At 43.5% G+C, this 23,877-nt stretch overlaps 1 protein-coding gene across 2 annotated transcripts; it reads right to left on the bottom strand.

Moving 5' to 3' along the window:
- Positions 1–13,722: 13,722 nt before the first annotated feature.
- CDK1 (cyclin dependent kinase 1) lies at positions 13,723–22,052 on the bottom strand. Of its 2 annotated transcripts, none has more exons than XM_057368387.1 (8): positions 21,977–22,052; positions 21,092–21,139; positions 19,756–19,912; positions 18,611–18,734; positions 18,048–18,218; positions 17,316–17,479; positions 17,058–17,199; positions 13,723–14,059 (listed from the first exon to the last, which is right to left on the bottom strand). In XM_057368387.1, exons 2-8 carry the CDS (start codon positions 21,126–21,128, stop codon positions 13,946–13,948), a joined length of 909 nt encoding a protein of 302 aa, XP_057224370.1. In that variant the 5' UTR covers positions 21,129–21,139; positions 21,977–22,052; the 3' UTR covers positions 13,723–13,945. The 2 variants fall into 2 exon arrangements, with proteins under 2 accessions (XP_057224370.1, XP_057224371.1); XM_057368388.1 differs by lacking the exon at positions 21,977–22,052 and adding an exon at positions 21,579–21,600.
- Between the last annotated feature and the right edge of the window lie 1,825 nt (positions 22,053–23,877).

Below are 23,877 nucleotides of genomic sequence, written 5' to 3'. Positions count from 1 at the left end.
AAGGTGAGGAGGGGGCTGAAGGTCAGTGCAGGGATTGCTGGGCAGAATTTTCCCATTAATAGAACAAGGAGGTACTGATGGAGGTTGTTAGAGGCCATGAAATGATTCACCTTCAGTTTTTCCTGCTCCTTACGGGCGAGGCACTGGAGTGGGTGCTGTAGGGCTCCAGAAGGGTTCTGTGCACTCACTGCAACTGTAGGAGCAGGATTGATGGCCTTGCTGCTCTCTCCATGGCTTTTGTTTTGGCACTGCACACCTGCTCAGCCCCTTAATACAGAGACTTGGGCCAGGGAGTATCATCTTTAGAGCTACATTCTCCCCTTGGGCTTTGAGTTTGTTTCCTTGGTATCCAGACACCCAGCAGAAACACAGCAGCTCTCCCCACTGCTCCAGGCATTCTGAGCTGGTTTTCAGCTCCAAGTTTGTTTCCTTAATATCCAGACACGCAGCAGAAATGCAGCAGCTCTCCCCACTGCACTCCAGGCATTCTGAGCTGGTTTTCAGCCCCTGTCACACTTCCCAGCACAGCAGTCAAGCTGCAGAGCTTGCCGTGTGACACTGGGGGTGTGAAGAGCTTGCCTGAGTTCCCAGGTAACCTGGAAAGGTCCATGGATCAGAAGTTTATTGGGAGTTAATAAATACATAGAAAAATGTGCCTGACTGAGCAATTCCCAAAGTCGAACAGATAGCTGGGGGTTTGCACAAGAGCTSTTGCTGACTGCTCATGCTGTTCTTTGTTTCTCTGGGCATCAGCTCCTGGCTGCTGTCAGAGGCAGGGTAAGGGACAGACAAATCCTTGGTCTGACTGGTACTGCTCATTTCTGTACTCCAAAAATGCTGGGATGAAGAGCTCAGTGCAGGGGGGAGGCTTTTCCCACCTCACCATGTGCTCCTTTGCAACGAGCCTGTCTAAGAGCTCCATCCAACAGAGTTCTCTCCAGGCCTGCTCACTGATCACCTGTCATCACTGAAAGTTCTCCTGATCCTCTAACACTTGTTACAAATGCTGATAATAAATCCAGGCACTGATGGCAGCAGGTTAACACACAGCCCTTCAGCACTGAATGGAATTACTGCCCATTCACTCAGCCACACCTTGGCAGGCTGTCCATCATCCACTCAAAACCACTCCAGCACACTCGGCACCTCCTGGAGGTTTATCCCAAAGCTGCTCTGTGGATTGTTMTCTCTCTTATTCAGCAGAGATGAAGCAGAAATGGTTTTGCCAGGGYGATGCCAATGATCCAGAGCTGCCCCATCACTCCTTTAGGGGCACAGCTGATCATAATCAATGCTTGAATGGACTGTCAGGTGTAAGCTACAGCTCAGTCTGTGCTTCCTGTGGCTGCTTCATCAGCTGTTCTCCTTCAGGGACACAAAAGTATAAGACAGATCTCTTCAAATTCCCTTCTGGCCTCAAGGCAATAGCTAGGGAGTAAAATGCAGCCACCACAATTTYCCCTTGTCCCTTCAGCAGTCAGCTCCACCATCCTCTCCTGATTTGGCACCAGCTGAGTGAAGCAGTAATCGAGTCAAAACCATTTGACACGTGCACTTGGTGTTTCCTGAGCATCCTCACTCTGTGCTGAGGCTTTAACTGGGCACGGGGAGGGCAGATTGGCACAATCTCTGCATTAGTTCTGAGCTGTCTGTCTTGTGGCATRCTCTAGGAAGCCAGCAGGCTCTCCRGGAACAGTCAGCCCTTCCCCCTGCCAAGAAAGCATCTGTAGTGCATGGAGGGCTGTGCTCAGCCTCAGGTAGGAATTAGAGAAGCCCAAACTTAGGTGGAAAGGCTCTCAGAGAGGAACTAAGCATTCCTTAAGCATGAAAATTGGATGGCATCGAATGAGACTGGCACATGGCAGATTCACAACCAAGAGCATCTCTTGACACCAGCGTTGGCTGAGCTGCACAATTCCTTGGCAGGGAACGAAGGCTGGGGGCTCACTCAGCTCCCAAAAGAAACCTTTGGGGAGGAAACCAAAGATACAGAGCATCACCTCTGCTGAGAGAGTGCAGAACAGACACCCATCTGAGCACAGCTCCTGGGACTGACACACAYCAGTCCTGCCCAAAATCCTTCATGATGAAATCTGGCCTCAGACTTGAGTGAATGCTGGGTTTGGTTCTGGGTGATGCTAAATCACATGGGAATACAAATCCAGTGTCTGCCGGGGATTTTAAATCAAATTGAATCATTTTGCCCTAATCAAGCACCTAAGTGACACTTTAGATTCAGTTCCTGTGATCCCTGGGGTCTCTYACACTGCCCTGCTCTCTAGGAATCCCTTTTGCCTGTTGGGAATTAATCATTTTCCAGCTCTGGAGCTGCACAGCAGCATATTAACAGAAGGAATCCCTGCTGTGAGCAGTGATAGCAGGGAAATAGGGAGATCTGTCTTGCCTTGAGTGAGCCTGTTGCTGACTGCAGAGAGCCAAGGTAAATACGTGTCCAGCATCACTCCTGCCTGCCTGCCATCACTCCTCCTCAGCCTGGCTTCTTCCTCACTTGGCTKATTTTCACAGACAAAGCACCGTCACTTGGTGTGATGCACATTCCATCTATTGCACAGGGAATAATCTTTCATTACTCTTAAGCTTTTTCAATTTTCTTACGGCCTCTTACTACTTTGCCAGCATAGCATAATTTATTTTGTTGAGTGGTTTACACATTAAAGTGTGTGAAGTTGTATTTATATGTCTCTGATGAGTTCTTTCCTGGCTAGTGGATCAGCATTGTGGATTTTTTTTTTTTTTACTGTAGCTTTCTGCTTTCACAGTGCAATTTTTCACCTAAAAATGAGACTTCAGAGCTGCTGATTTCTGCCACCTCATGTAGTTCAGTTCTCAGCTCCAGCAGACACTATAGAGTCTGGCACCTTCCCTGAAGGTCCAGAGCAGCTGAGAACCCTTTAAATATCAAACTGCAAGTGYCCCTCAGAAATGCTTTGGTTTTCTGGCTTCCTAGCCTTAGTTTAAGTTCTCAGGTTCAGCTGAGAGCCGTGTTCATGTGTGGCTTGGGAGCGGGGATTTTTAACAGAGACCCAAACCTTAGAAAGAACAATGGAGTCAATGGAGTAAATATTGGATTTGTTGGTACTAAACTAACCTGGCTAATGAAAACTAGAGACAGATTCAGATTTAAAGTTCAGGGAGAAGAGCACCTTCTTGTCCTTGCTGGCCCTCACCAGTGGGCCCTTGGCAGTACTGTGACACTTCACTGCCCTTTGGAATGGTGAGAATTAAAAAAAAGAGAATATATAGAGGAGGCTGAAGAGCTGATGGTAGGGAACATGAGTTATCAGCTGCACAATCCTCCCCTGAGTGGGTTCACCTGCAYTCAGCTCAGCTGGAGGAGCCTTGGTGAGCCTCACACACACCCAGCTCCAGGGGCTCTCCCTTGTTCCTCACCCCTGAGCTCCAGGGCAGCACTGGGGCAGCTCCTTGGGCAGGAGAACAGTGAGTTATCAGGATAACCTTCACCCCTTCCCTTTGGACCAGAGCCACCTGCACAGATGGCTCTGCTTTCTGCTGAGCTCTAGGAATTGGAGCCTGCCTCACATCAAATCTGCCTTTGCACGGCTGGCYACAACAGAGCTGTGCCTGCTTGTGAAAAAGCATCGTACTCCCTCAGAAAAAGGAGGATATTTCCTAGTCAGGGATATTTCACCTGCTTGTTGAGGGTTTTGATGGTTGCCAGGAGAAGAGGAAAATGTGTCAAACAGAAAGTGCATTACAGCATCTAAAGAGGGTAAATTAAAACCTGAATGGGCTGTTGAAGCAATAGGAGTGCAGTAATTCAAGCAATAATCCTAATTCAAGCAACAGGAGTGGCTGATCATTAACTTCTCCATAGCAGACCAGGCAGTGCTATAAAAGCATATTGCTAAGATTAATTAATTTAGCACCACAACACCTCCTTTAAGTAAGCAGCTTACCTCCCTGAACAGGGAAAAAGCAATAGGAAGASGTAGTCTGTGCAAGTTAATTGTAAGTACATCAGCTGCACAGAGCCCCACACCTATTTGTCCTCACTCACTGTGTAAAGCTACAACAACAACAGCCCTCAGAGCTTTGAGCAAAGCATTCACCCTGCTATTAGTGACCAGCTAGGATTTGTGGTCAAGACACCCCACATGGCCGCTCATCCCTACAGTTATTAGATGTTTCACTACTCGTTCCTTAATTAAACACCTCTTTCTTTAGCACAACGCTGTACTATAGCGGCAGGGAGGGTAACTGAAGCCCAGCGATATTGGGAATTTACAGCTATTTTCTRACCATCCAGCAGTGTTATGGACTGYTACAAGCCARCCCCAGAGAAACCAGGAGAGCCCAGCTGAAGTTCTGAACTTCAGAACCAGACAGAAGAATCTGTAAGGAACTCTTAGCTCAGTCTATAAACAAACACAGCCCTAAACTGCTGAGGGCATGCAACTATTGAAGCACCATAGGATGAAACATTTTAGGCAAAGGAAAGAGGATTCCTATAAGTTTTGGAAGATAAAAAAAATCTCCTTTTCCAGTTTACACGTCTTACATAACAAAAGAAAAGATCTGTTTAAGCCCCATAAGTGTGAAGCAGTTTACCATCTTCCTTTAGCTCAGAGCACTGCTCTTGCCCTGCAGCAACAAACTCTGCTGCTCCTTYAGCTTTTCCAGCCCTTCTGCTCCCCAGCAGCCCCTCCCCTCCTCTTCCTCCTCCCCTGGGCTTTAACCTACTGGGTTCAACATAGGTTTTAACTGTTACATGCATATTTTTCTGCTGAAATTGTGTTCTAGTAAGCACAATAACATCTTCTTGCTTTCATTTTGCGAGGAAAAGAGTTCTATCTTTTTGCCTCCTAGTGTAAACCTGCTCATAAGCTTTGACTTGTTCTTCTGTTGTGGAGTCCCCTGCTCCAGCCCTGTCTAAAATTTGGAGCGTGGATCTCAAAGAGGGCATGTCCTCAGAGGATCTTCAGGAAGAAAGGGAAGAGAATTCTGCTGATCATGAAAGAAAGAGATAGCGGTGTTTAATCCTTTTGCGKGTGCTGCTGCTTTGCCTTCAGTCTGCAGCTGAAGTTTTCCTGAAATGGCTCAAAAATAACCTTTTTTTGYTTGGTTCAATCAGGCAGCAAGGCCTGAGGAAGGGTTGTGTCTCGGTGCTGTTGTCCTTTGCACAATGGAAGGCAAATGCTCCTCGGTGGCTGCTCCCAACCTCCCGTGCAGGTAAAGGGGTTCAGCCCTTCCTTTGATGCTCATGTCACTCTCTGCATTTGGTGACAACCTGGGGCTCTGTAGGGAACACGTGCATGTGACTGAATACCTGAGGARATCACTGGGATTCTCAGATGCTTTGCAAGTGTCTATCTGAGACTCTCTGGAGCTGTGTGTTCTCTGCAGCACGATGGTTCATGATTTTGGGCTGCTGTGTCAAACTGTTCTGTGGCCCAGGCAAACACTCCTCGTGCTGTGATTTCATCTGCTCTAGGGAAGATGCCTCCTGCCTGTTTATCTTCTAGTTCCTTTATCAGGCCTAGAAACTTTAAATAATCACAGAATCACGGAAGGGACACACAAAAATCATCGAGTCCAATCCCAGCCCTGCACAGCACCATCCCCCAGAGCYACCCCCTGTGCCTGAGAGAATTGTCCAAATGCTCCTTGAGCTCTGTCAGGAGTGGTGCCGTGACCACTTCTCCAAAACTTGGAGCCYTTTAAATGAGAGCAGACACACTGATAATCCCCTGTAGCCACAGTTTCCCACAGCTTCCCGTACTGATGTCTCTGTTTGACTCTTTTATCTGGTCAGGAAGTCTTATGGGACCAATCGAGATCACAGAGCTCATCATTTTATAGCCAGAAGTTATTAAAATAATAACAATAAAGTAATAATAATAAACCTTCACTTACTTTAATGACAGATCTTTATGACTGACAATTGCTCCAGCTGGCATATAACTCCCATAGCCTGAAACTCTTCTGAATGAGTCCCATGCTCTTTTCACACAATCCCACGGGTAAAATCTGGAAAGCTGACTTGAGCTCCTCAATAGGTGAAAGTCTTCCTGGGTCCTCACAAGAGATTTCATTCAATAGAAAAATCTTTCCTTTGGAAACCAATTCATTAAACTGACAAAGTCAAGCACTGTGAAAAGTCATGGCAAATACTTTAGGGTGTCACTTGGAAATTGCAGGRGCAGATGGTGAGAAACTTTCCTGCTGGTCAGGAAACTTTCTGAATGCTCAGTTATTTAGACCAGACTGATCTATTTTTTTTTTTTTTTTAAGTATATTTTCTGTAATAACTAAACTCAGAAAACTCCCATTTATCACAGGCTAACAGCATGTATCACCTGGTATTGGCCAGCTGCTTCAGGGTAATGTCACATCCCAGAATAACCTTCCCATYTGACCATGCCTTGGTAAAGCAGGGGATCCTGTGAGCTTATTCCTTGTCCTGTGCTCCTGCTCGACCTCAGCAAGCCACAGTTGAAATGCAGTGATRTGTTGGCTTGGTTTGGTTTGCTGTTTTTTCCCGAGGAGACCTGAAATAAGAGAATACTTTGAGTAGAGGGTTTAAGATCTGGGCAGCAGGACAATCCCTGTCCAAAATCAAGGAACGACTGAGGAATAATAACAAGTGCTGGATGTGGGCTGGCTCTTGAGCTGAGACTGCCTGGGGTATGCCCATAACATTCTGAGACTCTTCAGGATTTCTGGGGTTTGGTTTTGTTTWTCTGGTTGCTGCTGAAGAAGCTTTCCTTTCCCTGGTATTTTAAAGGCGTGTGTTGTGACCTGTCACTTGCAGGATTTGTTTGATGTGAAATTTGAGTCTGGCCATGGAAAAACACACTGCAGGAATGTGTTTATTTTGCTCTCTGCTGGAGGTAACACTTGGTTTCCAGTTTTCTTGAAGTTTCAGCTGGGTGTTGTGTTGTAAATGTAAYAATCACATTTAGGAGGAAGATTGGCATGTGAGATCTACAAATGGAAGGCCCAGAGGCTGCACCTTTGCTTTAGCTTCTCCCAGGCAAACAGCCACATTCACACAAAACTCACTGCAGAAATGGTGCCAGAAAGACCAAAGCTCAAATTCCCAGCTCTGCCTGTCCTTCCTGGACACGAATCACATCTGCTGAGGCTGTTGGCTTCATCAGCTGGGAGATACTCTCTAGAATTCAAAACCCCAAAGGGATTTTAAGGCTATTTGCTCCTATCCTAAGAATTAAATAAATCAAATCAAACTGGCAATGGAACCGAAGCAAAACCATTTTTTAATGCTGCTTGGCTGCCGAGAGACTGTCAAACACAATCATTTGCTTTGCAAATACTCCCTGTTTAAAGTAACTGTTACATGTGTGCAGAGAATGCTCTSAGTTCAAATGACAACATAAAGGTGTTGAGAGCTAATTAAAACAGTTGATACTTGTTCAGAGCTTGCAGAAGGGAAAACCTGGACAAGAACTGGTTTTTGTTATCCACAAACTTGTCTTTTTCTAAGTCAGGGCTATTCTTAACTAAGAAAACATTACATGAAAAAACTATTCTACACAGATGAATAAAATGCTGTGTATAATTTTCTCATTACAGCAAACCATAATGTCAGAGCTTTTTGGTTTTTTTATTCTTACTGACATGATGGCAAGTTAAACTCTACCTTATTTCTCTAGTTTTTTTCTTCAAAGAGACCAGTCTGGTTTTAATTGTGCATTGCAGGAGCCATCTGATGCCTCCAGTTAGGACACATCTAATAATTTTTCACTAGAAAGCAGCAGCATCAGTATTTTTCCCCCCCCTTACCAGAATAGGGACCCTGTCAGGTCCACCTGGTATAAGAGAGGACAAGTGCTGTGTATTTACATTTATTTATGCCCTTTGACTATGTGTAAAATGCAATTTTACCTAGACTACGTTACAAGCACTTGAATGAGAGCTGGGAAATTATATTTTTTCATTCCCAAGAATAACTATCCAAGTACAGCTCCTACACATTAACACCCTCAATTCTGCCTCAGGCAGCTCAATGAACAGAATTATTGGTGTAAACTCACAGCGGTTATTTGGCTGTACATCACTCTGTGCGTTGAGAGGAGAGAAGAAAATCCTGATGCTTCATTTACTGGCACTGGGGTGAATTTTAACAGGCATGTGACTGTATAATCCCACAGCTCTAAGAGCAGATCAAGTCATCTGGGAAGTATTTGACATAGTTCTGCTTTTAGCTTTTGCATTTAGGGGAACACAAATCAACAAGTGAAAACAAGAGGACCAGATTCTTAATGGCTATAAATGTGACTCTGCAATTATTTCTGTTATTACATTTACCAGCAGAGAGTCTAGTCAAACTTATGAAAGGYATTTAAAAAATGACAGACTGCAAAACAAAACCAGAGGCACAATTTTGCACACGCATATCAAATCCAGAATGGAAAAATCTGGAGATTAAGCACGCAGACTTAAAAAAATTCCCCTGCAAAACTGGTCAGTGYGGACAATTGATAGCGATTTGAGAGACTGATTATGAGCCTGTTGTAGTTTAACTGTATTGACTGGCACTCCTGTGATAGTTGCTTTATTAAGCATGGTCATTTTGATCATTAATTTCAGCATGAAATGGTTTTTACAGAAGCTTTTGTGCATTAGCCTAAGTGATTATTCACTGAAGAAAGAAATCAGTATGTCAGTATGGTACTGGACATCTTTGAAGTTTGCAAAATTTAACTGCCCAGATGTTTCATGAAAGGCTTTCAATTCAGATAGTATTTTCAGCCTGGCTGCCTACCAGAAAATAAATACCCTTCRATTTTTCATGGAGCCAGGAGAGTCGGAGAGAGTTTTTCTGCTCTTCCCTGCCCCCCTGCCTGGCTGCCCGTACCGAGGTGCCAGAGTGACACCGCGTGGCCAAGGGAGAGGCAACACAAACTTTATCAATAAAAAGAGAACTCAACTTTTATACCAAATCCACATCAGGACTTTATATGGCTCGTTACAATTCTTCAAAATTATGTTTGGTACAGCACCGCTGGTTTTATTTTCATACGTTTATATATTCATATTCATATATATGCATATTTTCATACTTATTTTCATAGTTATATATTAAGCCCTAAACACTAAGAAAATAAAATTTATTAATTACAGACAGGGAAAAGTACCAGATTTACACCATGACACTTAAAAAGAAAATTACATTTTGCAGAAGTATTTTAAATTTTATTTTACTATCATGATAATTTCYCTGAAAACTTTTAAGAAATACTTTTTTCCTTATGCAAACACAAAATAGTTTAAGCTTTCTCATCCATCAGCTAATTTTATATGTTCTACACTGCTTTGGCTCTTCTTTTTGTCCTTGTGCCTGTCACTCAAGGATGCTGTGTAACTTTTAGCTTCCCTGCAATTCAGTAGTTCTAGTGCACCTCAGGATGAGATTCTGAACGGAGTGAGGTAATTAATACAAGTTGTAATTCCTCTTCCTCAGATTAGAGATTTAAAATCAAAAAATATCAAGACAAATCTAACAGAAGAGCACCCTCCCCATTTATTGCAGCCAGTGAGTTAATAGATATTTCAGAAACAAATCTGGATTGTTGGAGAAAAACTGACAGGTGTCAGGTAAATTTGTAATAGAAAATATTATACGCTYAGAGCCCAGAGCAAACAGTTCAGCAACTGAAATATTTACATTTCTGTCCACAGCTGGCATGGCAAAGGGTTGAAATGGAGCCCAGAAAGTCAGGGATTTGCTCCCACTGAGTGATGAGGGATTGCTCTAAGATAACACAAAAAATGCTGAGAGCCTGGAGGAACTACTAAAGATGACCCAAGGGGACTCTTGGATGACCAAGAGGGACACTAAGGGACASAGTCTTTTCCCTGCCTCCAATCCAAGCAGGTAAATCCTTCCTGATCTCCCCAGGGGGATGAAGGCCAGGGCCTGCAGTGAGATGTTCACAGTGCATCGAGACCCTACAGGGTGAAAAGGACTGGCCTTTCCTTTCATCCTCCATGCCTCCAACTGGGAACACTTTAGAGCTCTCCTCTTACCTCAAAGAGTCAAGGCARGACAGCCTCAGATGTGAGATAACCYTCYTCTTGTCTTTAGGCCCCTTTGGAAGCAAGAAATGCAGATTCCCTTGGCTAAGCTGTGATGTTCTTCYTCCAGCCAAGGAGGATGGCCTTAAAAAAGGTCCATCTCTGATGCTTCTTAGGGTGATAGATAAGAGAGGCGAAAAATAGCACTGAAGGGTAGTTGGARATGAGGACTGTTAATGATACAGGCACAAAATCTCACTTTTTTACACAAAAATCCCCCCCCCCTTCTGAAAGGCCAGCAACTGGCAGGAAAAGAGATAGTTAATGTGTGYTGTGGAAAGAAAAGCAAATGAAAAAGAGAAAGCTCTTTCAGCCCCACTTGGGWTYGAAGGGCCCACRGGCCTTGCTCAGTCTAAGGTGTCAMGRGACAAACACATTCCTCCAGGCCCAAGGATCCACACTGGAAATTACCCAGACCCCAGMTTTTGGCTCTCAGTCAAACGCGTTGCTTCGCACTTACCAGGTGTTTTGTCAGTTGTAGCCAGGGTTTTTTAAGAATTCAATAGGTTGCCACTTAAAATAGTTGGGGAAAATATTTTTTTAAGCAACCCCCTCCAAGAGGCTGATCTAAACACTCCAGAGGTCAGCAGAAAGGTTTTCACTAAATTCAAAGAACTGAATATAACTATTCTGTAAAGCCACTAATTATCCCCCAGGGCATAATGCTTGTCACTTTAGCAATTTGGAGAGACCAGCTCTCACCTCCAATTCTTCCATTAAAGACAGCCAGCCGCCCCTACTGGAGATATATGTTTGAGATCAGTCAATTAATCTGCTAGCAGCAGCAGCAATAGGCTGCTATTGATTCAAACACAACAAGAACATATTGAAATAGCCAGGCTGAAGTGAAATATGCCCAACAACAGAGAACACCCAGTACCCTGCTGACATTTACAACGAGCAGACAATGCTTTATACAGAATACAGTGGGAGCAAAATCAAAAGCCATTACCTGGAATGAGCCATTGATGCAGCAGATGTAAACCAGAGCAGCTGGTGGTCAAAGCAATGGGAAATTCTTAGATTACTCCATAAATTGATGAAGCTTGTCAGAAAATAAAGCAAGGAGCTTGGTTGAGAATGAATAGTCAAGCTTAATGAAGTAGAGCCTGTGTATCAGTGTTTCCTCATTCCCAYTCTGTCTTTACKAACCTGATACAAAATCAAATCAAAYAGAGCCAGTGGTAGTGCTGTGCCTTTGTGCAGGTCTGTGGGCACYGAGCAGGATAGTGCTGCTCAAAACYGGCTCTTCAGAAGGAACCCCGSATACTGACATGGCAACACTGATTAARTTTCCAGTCATTTGCTGCAGTTTTATTTGCTGCTTAAAAACAATTTTAAGTATAGCAAATGCAGCTGCAGTCTGACTGAATAGGTGCCTTCTTTCTGGCTCCAGCAGGTACATTTCCCATCCCCTCTGGACCAATATAAAGCTTCAGCAGCTTGCTAGCACTTGGCAACTTTAAAAAACACCACCAAAGCCCCCCATTTGATCCTATATAAAATCCAGTTCTTGTATGCACAAAACTTTTTCCCCTACATTACCTTTTAATGGGATAGAGGATAAGCAAGGGAAGTCAAACACCAAGATATTTCCAGCTGGAATTTACTACTGCTCTAGTAGAAAAGATACCGAGCAGCCATAGCAGCAGACGAAATACTGATGGAACATTACAGTATAGAACTTCATTTTGGACAAGGAACATTGCTTTTAAATACAGTGATTTCATCACCAGTTCCTACATTCAGAAGAAAGCTACTGCAATATATATTAATAAATAGGGCTCCTGAYTATCACCAACAGTGGGTTAAATCCCCAAGTGCTGGCCACAGCYAGTTTTCACTGGAATAAAATGGAGTTTTAGGTGGCTAAAGTTTAAACATGACAAACCTTCCAAAAGCTGGGTACATGGAGCAGGGCAGTTATTAAGAATAGATGCGTTTTTCTGTAAGAGAAGCTGACTTTGCCTCATTGCTAGCAGTGGAGCTGTGACAGGGAGTCAGGTGCTGGGTATGACATTCAGCACCTGATCTCACCTGAAACACACASGGACAGCGCTGTGCTCCCTCTCCCCTCCCCTCTGCTGGGAGTACTATAATAGCTCATTCAGAGCTGCACTGTCACACCACCAGCTCTAACAGTGCCTGGCTGAACAAGAAAGATTGCAGACTTGGAGTAAGTTATTGTTTGAGAAGCTCTCTGGAAATTTTAGTACTTTAGCTGTAAGTTAAGATCGGCTAAAGCATTCCCCGTATCACAYGAAACCCAGACAGACACCAGCAACTTACAAAACAAAAATAAGGCTTTACCAGTATTGCAAACAACRAAATACTTGGTTTGCCTAGCTGAAGTCTTCAACACACAGAACCCAGTCAGTGCACTAGCTTCTGATTTTTAATGCAGTTACTGGCAGGTTCCCCTCCTTTTCTACACCAAGGTAACCAATTAGCACCAGCAACTGCAGATTGTCTTGGCCTGCTAAGCCCCTATCAAGTTGCCACATTCAAATGCAGACAAATTAGGTCCCTAGTTTGCCTGGAAATTGCATCTTTTCACTGGTGTTAACAGAAGATTCAGCCATCACAATCTGCTCCCCCACTGCCTTCAATTAAGTAACTTACCTGGATAATGTCAAAAAACCTCTCCTCTTCCATGTTCTGCTATCATGATTCCATTAAGCCAAGTCTCCAATATTTCTGGAGATTAAGAAGCACTTTGCAGAGAACAATGGTAACAGCCCAAGTGGTATTTACCTCTCAACCCGCTGCTTGTTAACAAAAGCTAGGTCTAGCATGCTTTCAGCTACTCATGGACTCAAACATGATGAACTGGATGTCATCATCTCCACTGCTTTTAGYGCCAAGATCCAGCAGGATGGGCCTCCTACAAACCTCACTGTTTAGTTTATATTACCTCTTTCACACACCTGATTTTGAAATCTAAATACTGTCAATATTATTYCCCACTCTGCTGCAARCYTTGGCCCCTAACCAGCAAGGAAAASAGTATTAGTGCTTAGAGCAAATAAAAAATAGACCAAATGTATATCCCATCACTCCCTACTGATGTGTCTGAAGGCCAAGAATAGAGGCAGCAATTGAAAACTAACATACAATCAGTTATTAGAACTTCTGACAATACTGTCAACATGCTCCGTTAAATGCCAGGGAGCTTTAAAAAGCTTCTGCTTTAATTATGGGAAAGCCTGTAGCAAGTGGCATCTCAAGTTTATGGTTATAATTCCTAGGAGATAACATGCCAGCATCCAAGTAAAATCTTGGGCCTCCAAGCTAAMAAAAACAGAACAAGGGACTTTTCTCAATGATTTGCAGCTACCTTCCAAAACTCAAGCCCTAAAATTAGTTTGGCCATCTACACCTTAATAACTTGTAATTCTTCAGCATATCTCASAGTTGATGTCCTTTGGCACATTAGCTGCCATGCTCAAGTAAAATTGTAACTGGTATTATACACAATTTACTCAAAATTTGAGAATTTCCTATGATATCAGGAACAACCATTTAGTAGTTTGTTTTAGCAGCTTTTTTTTTAGCCAAGTTGTACCTTCCCAGTGCATTCACAAGAAAAGAAGAGTTCTTTTGTAGAGCAGTCATGGCCTGGAAAGAAGTTCAGTCCTTCACTGGGGTTAAAGCTTTATTTATAGAAAGCTGACTGCATTAATTGCAGCAATATTTGCATTGCATTTGAACTCAGCACTAACAGGTTAATATTTACATGTAGATAACACTTAAACCAAAACAAACTGAATACAGTCTTAGAGCAAAAAAGACAGACATACAAATTACAGACTTAAAAGTAAAAGTGATCACAAGTATTTCCCTCTGGATGATTTAGTCCAAAGGTCTACTTCTTAATCAGATTAGCAGGAAGAGTGGATTTGTCCAAGTCATCAAAATATGGATGGTTCAAGGCCATTTTGCCAGAAATTCTTTTTGCAGGATCATAGATTAACATTTTCTGGAAGAAAAAAGAAACACACTTCCTCATGAAATGTGAACTCAAATAATGTTAAATAGGTAGACATTTAACCATAATAAAGTAACCATAAAGACTTTTCCCCCTTTGTTCTGTGCTCTGCCAGTTGGAGACGTCATTTCACTACAAGTCAATAGCAGTGTGCAACATCTCAAAGTGAAGAATCACATTTTTCCTCCTGTTCAGAAACCAARTCCTTGCCTGCATCTGGGCACCACATCCTCAGAACTAATCCAGAACCAGGCACCAAATAGCAATAATTATTTATCTCAGCTTCTTATTGAGGAAAATTAATAACCTTAGGCTGTTAAAGCCCTAAATGGTTACAAGGACAAATGGTCTTACACTTGTTTTGTTACTGACGTTGAAAAAAGTGATGTCAAATTGCTTCCACTGAGGTTGGTGAGGCACTTTACAATTAAAATAAGAGAACAATCACTCAGTTTCGAAATCCAAATTGGAAAGTAGACTACAAGCAGGTAGAACTGAAGAAAACAGAGTTAAAACTTGAGTCTYTTTGCAATGAAATGCCTCAATTGAATACCTCAATAAAGATGATAGAGCAAAAAGAGGGGTGTCATGGCYGGTAAAATAGCCCCCAGAACTTTCTGGAACAGGCAGGAAATTTTTTTTTCCTAGCCATTAAAAAAAAAAAAAGGCATTTACAATTTACATCACACATAATGTCAAAAAAGGAACAACATGTTCAGCAGTTTTCTACCAGACCCAAAACTTAGTCTTTTTTATTTCTCCTTACCAAAGGACAGGCCCTTTCAAATTCAAGTACTCAGGATTCCACCAGCTGCCTCTCCCCTGTCTGCACAACATATCTGTCTTCTAGAGCAAAACTTAACCAGTATTACTCTGCCCAGTTTTCAGTCTTGACTTTTAACTAGCATTACACTTCATTCTACAGRGAGTCTTCCAAGTTGATCTAAACTACTGAATTTTCATTTATATTCTCTGAACTTCTGCCAAATGCCATGCTGCTTCTAGATTTAACCTTGAACGTCCAATTCTAATTTGTGACAAGTTCCTGTTACCCATACCCCAGATATCTGATACCCCAGTTAGTTCTGATACCAAAGGTTCTCTCAAAATTSACTCAAAGAGGGAAATTTCTCTGAAAAAGGGATACTGTGACACAGACTACAGCACTGCAACTGCTAGATTAAGTGAAGGAAACTTCTTCTCTGAGCAGTTAGGAACATTAATCTTTCCCAGAACCTACTATGCTGATAATTCAAAGTTCTTGATGACAGCCATTAAGTGCTTTGAAGAAGTCATTTAGCTTATGAAGCTCTTAARTTTACAACCTCACTCATGCAATTTGAATTACAATTTTTGTATTAAGACATTTCAAAGATAGGTCCTTTACATACTAATTCCATCTGCCATAGTCTACAGAAAAAAATTAACATTTTCATTGACACATCTGAGCTTGTGCTCGTGAATGAACTATTCAGTTTTGTTGCCTTTAAAGTTATATYACTGGTTCAAAAGGCTTAAAAATGCCATAGGAAACTTAAAGGGATTCCAGTCAGGAATACCACTGTCACCAGACATTAATTGGAAACTAAAACATCAGAAGTGATTGAATTAAGGCAAAACTGTACAAGACTTTAGAGAATATGCTTTGAGACTAGAATTGTGTTAACACCATGAAGAACTAGTACATTTTTTGCCTTCATTAGCAGCAGCCCAAACCATTGGTTTTACATGGAGAAGCCACCTAAGATGAGCACTTGGCAGGTCCTTTTCATACAGCTGGATCAACAAGATTCTCCTGCCTTTTCTATTGATTTTAGTTTGTAAATACAGTGAGTAACAGTTCTATTTCAAACTGATTTAATAAAGATGCTGTCAGTAGTCTTATCTCTGTAAGTCTGCTCAGAGCTGTCCAAGACAACTATGTATTTAACAAATRTTCAGRCTGTCAGTGTGAACTGTGGCTCTGTTCCCAAAGAAAAACAGAAATAGTGAACATTTGAACTTCTTGGGTAGCACTGCTTCATTCATTGCATTTTGCCATGTTACCAATATGTGTAACAAACTGCTTTGTGACTGCTTACAGCCAGGAGCCAGCACACAGGTACTGCTGCACAGGGGGGTTCTGAAGTGCCAGCTTGTCTTGAGGCACACACAGCACCCACCCCACACCCCTAATGTAGGGCTGCACTGCACAAATGCAGCTTTAGAACGGCCAAAGGACAACCAAGGTACATTATTATGTTCAGCACACCTACTGTGTGACCTAAATTAGCCCAAACGGCAGCACATGAGCTGGGAGAGCACTAAATGGAAAAGCCTGATGAAGACTTGCCAATTAAAAGCCTGGTGTGGTAATTTAACTGCCTGGCCACAGAACTAAAGGAAACACACCAGACACAGGAGATTCCAATTCAGAGTTAATACACCACTGCCAGATTCAACTCCAAATTTAACGGCAATCGAGACAGACACTGCACAGACTKGAACTAAGTTTCTGGTCTTAGCTAATCAATACATTCAACTGTTTCCATCCTTGTTTATTCAGTTAAGATCATCATGAAAGTTTAACCAAGATGAGTCCACCAAGATTAACCTACATGCCACTATAAAATAAACACTTGCAACTGGATCAGCAGTCATACAGCCACATCAAATTAGTGCTGGCAGCAGGGAGATGACTCCTACTTTATGGGCAGAAGCCTTCACTGAGACTGAAGTATAAAGACTCATCCTCACTTTCAAATTGTACCTGGTTTATTATTATAAAAAAAAAGCTGAGGCATAATTGCTTCATGTGAAAAATAGTCTGGTATTACTTGTGAAAGGAGTGAATGTCCCACAGAGTGTCAATTCTACAAGAATGAAGGCTCATACCATTGCTGATAGCTTCAAGATGTCCACATCTTCCTTCTAGCCATGACTGTTTAGTACAGCTTTGTGTATTCTGGACTATTTGGAACAGCCAATTRGTTTAAGACCAGCTACTTACAGCCAGCAGATCAAGTCCATCTTTATCCAAGTTTTTGACATGTGTTTCAAGGCTGACAGGTTTCCATTTTGGGAACGTGTTTTTGTAGTCTTGCAGAGATTCCACCTCAGGCCACACCTCATTGTTGGGGGTCCCTAAAGCTCTGTGCAAGCAGAAATAAAATATTGAGCAGTTTAGTCAGAAATCTGTTTTGTGCTATTACACACAGCTGTAGTGTAGTGCCACACAGGTAGCAAGGAAAGGTTCAGCCCAACATACCTGAAGATTCTGAAGATCTGGTCAATCTCTGAATCCCCATGGAAAAGTGGTTTTTTAGTGGCCAACTCAGCAAAAATGGTCCCTATGCTCCAGATATCTACAGGAGTAGAGTAACGAGCAGATCCCAGCAACACCTCTGGAGACCTGTACCACAGTGTCACTACCTGTTGAATAAGGAAAGGTTAGTTTGTGGAATCATATCCTTTGACTGACTGCAAGGTCACTTTATTTGTTATTAAGCAGCATTTGCAGTTTTTTAGTAAAAATAGACAGTACTAGAAGTTTTAGTTAAAGTACTGCTTTCAAACTTCATTTGTAGACAAACCAACTCCATTGCAGTAGCTTCTACTTCAAGAAAAGMAGCTGCCTACATGACTTCCCTAAGAGTAGGAAATCCTTTGGCACCCAGCCACACAAGCTTTCAAACTTGAGTGCTCTGCAAAGCAAAAATGCCTTCATGAGACARTAAGCAAGTTTTAGTTCCTCTGACTCACTGTCAAGGTAATAATGGGATTCATAAGATGCTTTGGAACTTYAGGAGTAAAACCACCTTGAGTAAAACTTTAAAGAGGTGGAAAACTCTTTTGGAAAACAAAGCATAACTTTTTCCAGGTTTTGTCAGCTTATGACTTGAAAAAAGCTCCACGATTCTTTTTAGCTGTTGCATAGTCGGTTCTTAGCAGGAAGCAAACAAACACTATCCAAACCACCTGAAGTTATGTCCCAACTCACTTCATGAGTGTAGACCCGCACTGGAATTCCAAAGGCTCGGGCCAATCCGAAATCCGCCAGTTTAATCACCCCCTTGTCATCTATTAAGAGATTCTGAGGTTTCAAGTCTCTGTGCAGAACTCTTCTTGAGTGGCAGAAGACAATACCTTGCAAAATTTGGTACAGATAACTCTAGAAAGGACAAAGGGGAAGGAAAGATGGAAAGGAGTTACCTTTAGTACATGGCAGTGTCCTGTAACACAGTGTTTYCCTTACATTAGCTTTCACCACAGTAGCTGAAAATGGAAATCCAAAGCATTGTAGATATTGAGTTAATATCAATAAAAAGCCACACAAATTAGTTSTGAAGATTAGTTTAAGGCAGTTTAATCTCAGTAATTAAAAGATTTTCAAGTGGCATTTGAATGCAAAACTCACATTCATCTTATTATCTAGAGCTGCTTATTTAACACCTTTCATTTCTCCTCAAGGAGTTAATTATACTGAAAGTAAGAGGTGCTTATGGCTTAGTAGGTCATCTTTAGATTAAATTCCCTCTAATATTAAGAAATTKTCCTCATTACCTTAACACGTGAACGCTCCAAATACTGGCCAGATGGAATACTATCCAAATATTTCTTGAGATCCATKGAAAGAAATTCAAACACAAGGTACAGTCTTGAATCCTGCATGAGAACATCCTGAAGACTAAAAATTGAGTATGCAATTAATTCCACTGCAAGATGCATGGACTCACAGTGACATTTCCTCTTTCAACAGGGATAGAAGCTGACATTTCCAGGTTCTTATCRTAGAAGTCTTAAAAGTATTCAAACAAGAGACTGCCTTCTGGAAAATATCTGAAATAGTCTCAGACTGAGATAAAAGCCTATATGTCAGAAAATCAGTATAAGAGGAAGCATATAAGACACAGGAGTCTGAAGAAAAAAAACTGTTGCCTTTAAAAAAACCTCATGTGGGTGTTGGTGCCTTGCTTCTCTTTGAAGCTAGCTTGATACAGCAGAGCCTGAATTACTAGGAATATTTAAGGGAATATTTTAATATGAATCTAATAGACACAGCAGGATTTGCACATATTTTTAATTGCCTTCTTCATCCTTAGAGTATAAGGGTTCCTAAACCCAAGCATACAAACATGGAGACACTACCTGGCCAGTTTTAAGGCACACTAAGGATCAAGTATTCTGCTGCATCAAAGAGCAAGCACATAGCAAGACAATAGCTGCAAATATTTTTTACATGTCAGGTAGTCACTGATGGAAGCTTCACTCRTAGCTGAGGTGTGCCAGCTATGACAGCACCAAAACACATCTAAATTCCTGCTAGAGAACAGCAGGGAAGAACATCAGAACATTTAAGTAAAATGGTCTATTCCAAAGTGAGACTGCCTAAAGTAAGAGCTTGAGCCAGTTTTCGTGAGGTGTACTGCCTTTATTCTCACATTAACCTCTCTAAAGAGAATCCAAATAAATTGCTAAATTATCTAACAAAAATTTGTTMGATTCCTAGAATGGGAAGAAGCAGCACATGAGAAATGCCAGTTTTCTAATTCATCCTAAATATGGAATTTGGGAATTTAACTACTTGCTGCAAAGCAGACACTGTACTAAGCAGAATGGTTCTCACCTCACTAGACAAATAGAAAAATAATTTATTATCTGAAGGGACCTAGTGSCCTTTCAAGAGTTAAATACTAGTGTATGCATACCAGACTATATTAGGATGATTCAGCTCTTTTAATAAAGAAATTTCTCGGATAGCAGTACTTGGAACACCTTCCTCCTCACTTTCTAGACGTATTTTCTTCATTGCAACCACTTGGCCTGTGGTTTTGTGACGACCTTTATACACAACACCATAGGTACCTGAACAAAAAGACAGTGAAACAAATATAGGAAGCACCAGCCTCAGGTACAAATAAAGTTATTGCAAACATAAGCYGCTAACATTGGAAAAATCCTTGCAAATGTTTTATTTGATTTGACTACAAGCTACTACTTAGCTGTGGAGTTTAACTGAACAATAGTTCAGCCATCCATGGCTCTGAGCTGTAGAAATACCTCTGGCACAATCCTCAGTGCAGGAAAGAGGCTAGTGCTGTAGGTCTCAGAAACTGAAATGGGAACCAATATTAAATCTAAAATCAATCAATTTTAATCACCAGTGTTTATAAAAGTAGAACCCTCAAACCAAGACAATGTAAGCCTTTTAATTCCACCCTTCTTTAAGCATTGGTCCATCACATAAAGCTTAAACTAGTTTATTTCAGAAAGATTCACGCACAAGGCTTTGTTTACAAAGCTTTGTTGCAAGATACAAGCATACCTTTAGCTATTGCCTCAGAGAGTGCAGTCTCAGAGCAGTGTACTTCAAATTTCCAAGTCTATGTGAGGCCAGAGCCTTATGTAGTGTGTTATAAAATACACTGACTTCTACAGTTAACATGGGTTGGATTTCCAGTAAATGGGGGATTGTCCCTAACACCTGCACTGAAGCATCTTCTTAGTGCCTCATTGTAAAGTAGTTGTTAAAACTCACTTCTCTGCAGAGGTTTCCAACCTGTGCTTTCCTTTGAGACCCATAGTGACCGGATATAATCTGTTATAATCTTGTTTTGCCAGAGCAGAAAATTCCAAAAAATACTACTCCCTATCAGCAGTTCCAAGCAAAATGACACATTGCACAACTTCAGGGGCAATTGGTAATTTCATACACGCAGGAATGGGGGAACTTCCTAAATTGTAAGCTGGTTTCAGGACTCAGAACATATTTTTCTCCCTCTTTTGGARGAATGTTGTACCATTAACCATCCAAATGAAAGCAGATGCTTTTCAATGCTGGTCAGTTAAAAAGACCACACCACTTTCAAAAGAACAGCAGATTGAAAGCTTTTACATAGAGAATTACACAGTAAGCCACAGGTTTATTGAGCCACTTGGTTCAATCTCAGTGAGTCCTGTAACAGGCAGATTGCACACTGTTTCTGGGACACTTGAGAGTTCAAACCGTGGAGCCCTGAAAAGCTCACTGTTCCCCATACTTACCTTCCCCAATCTTCTCTATTTTTGTGTAATCATCCATTATGGTTATCCCTGAAACAGACAGGAAGARAAACAGAAAATTAGGGTGTACAGTTGCTGTCCTGAACACAGCCAAGTCACTGAAACGATGCCAAGTTTTAGAAGCAAGCTGTGCCTCACATAATTAAGATGTRACGTGAAACACTTAACTGTTTCCTTCAACAAAAACGCAGAATACATTTATTCAGAGTTCCTAGCTAGAAAAACTACACCCCAAAGTACGAGTGGGCAGTGATTCCAAAGAGGAAAAAAAAACCAAAAAAACAACAAAACTTTGTACAACGCTCCTCCAGGAAACTGAAAAAAGTGCATTTTTACCTAGTTACTCCCTCAATATTCCTATTGACATAGAAACGGATAGGAACCCCAGTACGTGAAAATCCAGGGCCTGGGCGTTAGCCATGCCAGGAACACCGGCCCAGGGTGTCACTTGGCGAGTGCCCGCACAAACCTTGGAGGGGGACGCGGAGGTAGCAGGGGGCTGATACTCCACACCTCCCCCGCTGCTCCGGACCCTCACAGCCGGGATGCAGCAGCTTTGGGTGGTTACGGACACCGAGCGGATCCGAGTTACCCACAGCTCCGGGAGGCTGCGAACTGCGGCCAGGGCGGGCAGCGCCCGCTCGCCACGCAGGCCCCACTCGGCGCGGCGCAGCCCCTGCCCCGCTCCCGCCGGCCCGGCACGCTCCCCCGCTCCCTGTGCGGCTCTCCGGGGCGCTCCCCGGGGCTCTGGGAAGCGGGACCCGGCCCTGGCTCAGGAGCGCGCCCCGCTCTCCGCCGCCCCCCCCTGCCCCCGCGCCCCTTACGCGGCCGCGCGCACCAACGGCCCCTCCGCGCGCCCTCCCTCACCTGCGGAGCCGCCGCGCGCGCGCGCCGCACGAGCCGCCGCCGCACAGGCACGTCCGCAGCGCCGCGCGAGCCGGGGGCGGGGCCGCCGCGCATTCGAACCGTCCGCCCGCCGCGCTCCGCCAATGGCAACGCGCCGGCCCCGTTCAAAGCGACCAATCGGCGCGCTCCGCGCCAAAGCGAGGCCCAAAGGGCGGCTTTCGGCTCCCTTCCTCGGGGGAAAAAAAAGTAGGGAAATGGTGCGCGGGCGGGCGCGACAAGCTGAGGATGCGCCGGGCGTCCCCTTGGTTCGCGGACGGCGCTGGTGGGTGGTGCCGGGTAGCTCAAAGCCGGTGACACGGGGGTCCCGGGATAACGTGACTGGGCGGACAGGTCACCGTGCCCGAATCACGGAGTGGGTCAGGCTGCCAGGGACACCCGCGGGTCATCTGGCCCCGCCTCCCTGCTCAAAGCAGGGTCGTCCTAGAGTACGGCACAGGATTGCTTCCGGACGGTTCTGGAATATCTCCAGAGAGTAAGACTACACACCCGCTCCGGACATTCTCTCCCAGCGCAGTTAAGTTGTTGCTCGTGTTCTGGGGCAGCTCCTGGGCAGCAGTTTCTGCCCATTCGTCTGGTGCCGGTGCTGGTCCCTGCTCTGAGCCCTCCCTGCMSACMGGGACACYCAGGGATGAGGATCCCTCTSGGCTGTCTCTGCTSAACAGCCCCAGCTCCCTCAGCCTTTCCTCACAGGAGAGCTGCTCCAGTCGCTTCATCACCTCACATCTCCTCACTGGGCCCTGGGCACGGCTGGAACAACGCTGTGGGCACGATTTGGGGAGGATAATTGTGTTTGGACCTGGCTAGGCTGTGCCTGCAGCTGCTCCTCTTGGTCGAGTCTGTTAGATTTGGATACCATGGCCGGCTACAGTATAAATTCATTATTTCTGGCTGCACGGGTGCTGATCTGGGATGTGCTGCTGCGGCTTTTGGAGCTGCTTTTAAAGTATATATATTAAAAAAAAGGTCATTGGGTAACTTAATTCCCCAGAAGCTGGGRCATGTGCCTGTAGGCAAATTAAAGTTCTGTATCCCTGCTCCCAGATTAAGAAAGATTAGTCCCTGTGCTATCCCAGCTTCTGAAAGAGGGGTTGGGAACATAATCAGAGAGAAACCTGCGGGTCCTGTTCAGCCAGTGCTCTGTCATTTGCGACCTCCCTTCCTCTGGTACCCAGGGAAGTAGTACTGCGGTACACATTAATGTTTAAAAAGCCTGGGGAAATACTATTCCAAACATCMCAAAATTTTGAAATGCTAAACAGATTAACGAAGGTCACGTGTTTGTAGTTTTATAGGTCTTTCCCCTGCAGGATTGTTCCGCTRTGAATTCTGTGATGCTGCTGACCCGCTCTGGCACCAGTTTATCACCACTGTCAGTCCCGGGACAACACACTCCTGTGGAAACCTGCAGGAGCGAGACACAGGCACCGCTCCATGCTGCTGATGTAATTGCAGTTTTTAATTACTTCATTRCACTGCTTTACAACATTCTTGAAGGACAACTTTGCTGCTTGTCTTAAATGTAAGCAGAGCAGGCTGCTGCGAACAAAAATGTGCAGCTTTTCCCTTAAAGKGTTTCTTTGGGAGAATGATTCCAGGAGGCAGGACTGTTTATGGTACACTTTCTTCTTCTCATCCCTACCCCATGGCAAAGGCAGCTCGCCCAGCTCCTCCCCCCGAGTGTGTTTCGGGGGTAAAACCCCTCCACTTTCCCCTCCCTCCCGGGGAATTTTTGCAGCATATGGTGCGCATGCTCGAGGGTCTGTGTTTACTTTGAGTCCTGTATTTCCATCACTTGCTGGGAATTTACCTGCCTGGAACAAGGCTTTTGTATATCTGGGAAATTCCATATGGGAGCATGGCTT

This window comes from Malurus melanocephalus, unplaced genomic scaffold (genome assembly GCF_030028575.1).
Source record: "Malurus melanocephalus ecotype Western Australia unplaced genomic scaffold, MMel_1.1 scaffold_91, whole genome shotgun sequence".
NCBI lineage: Eukaryota > Metazoa > Chordata > Aves > Passeriformes > Maluridae > Malurus > Malurus melanocephalus.
The sequence above is the reverse complement of the archived record's forward strand: the minus strand, read 5'-3'. Positions and strand labels throughout refer to the sequence as shown.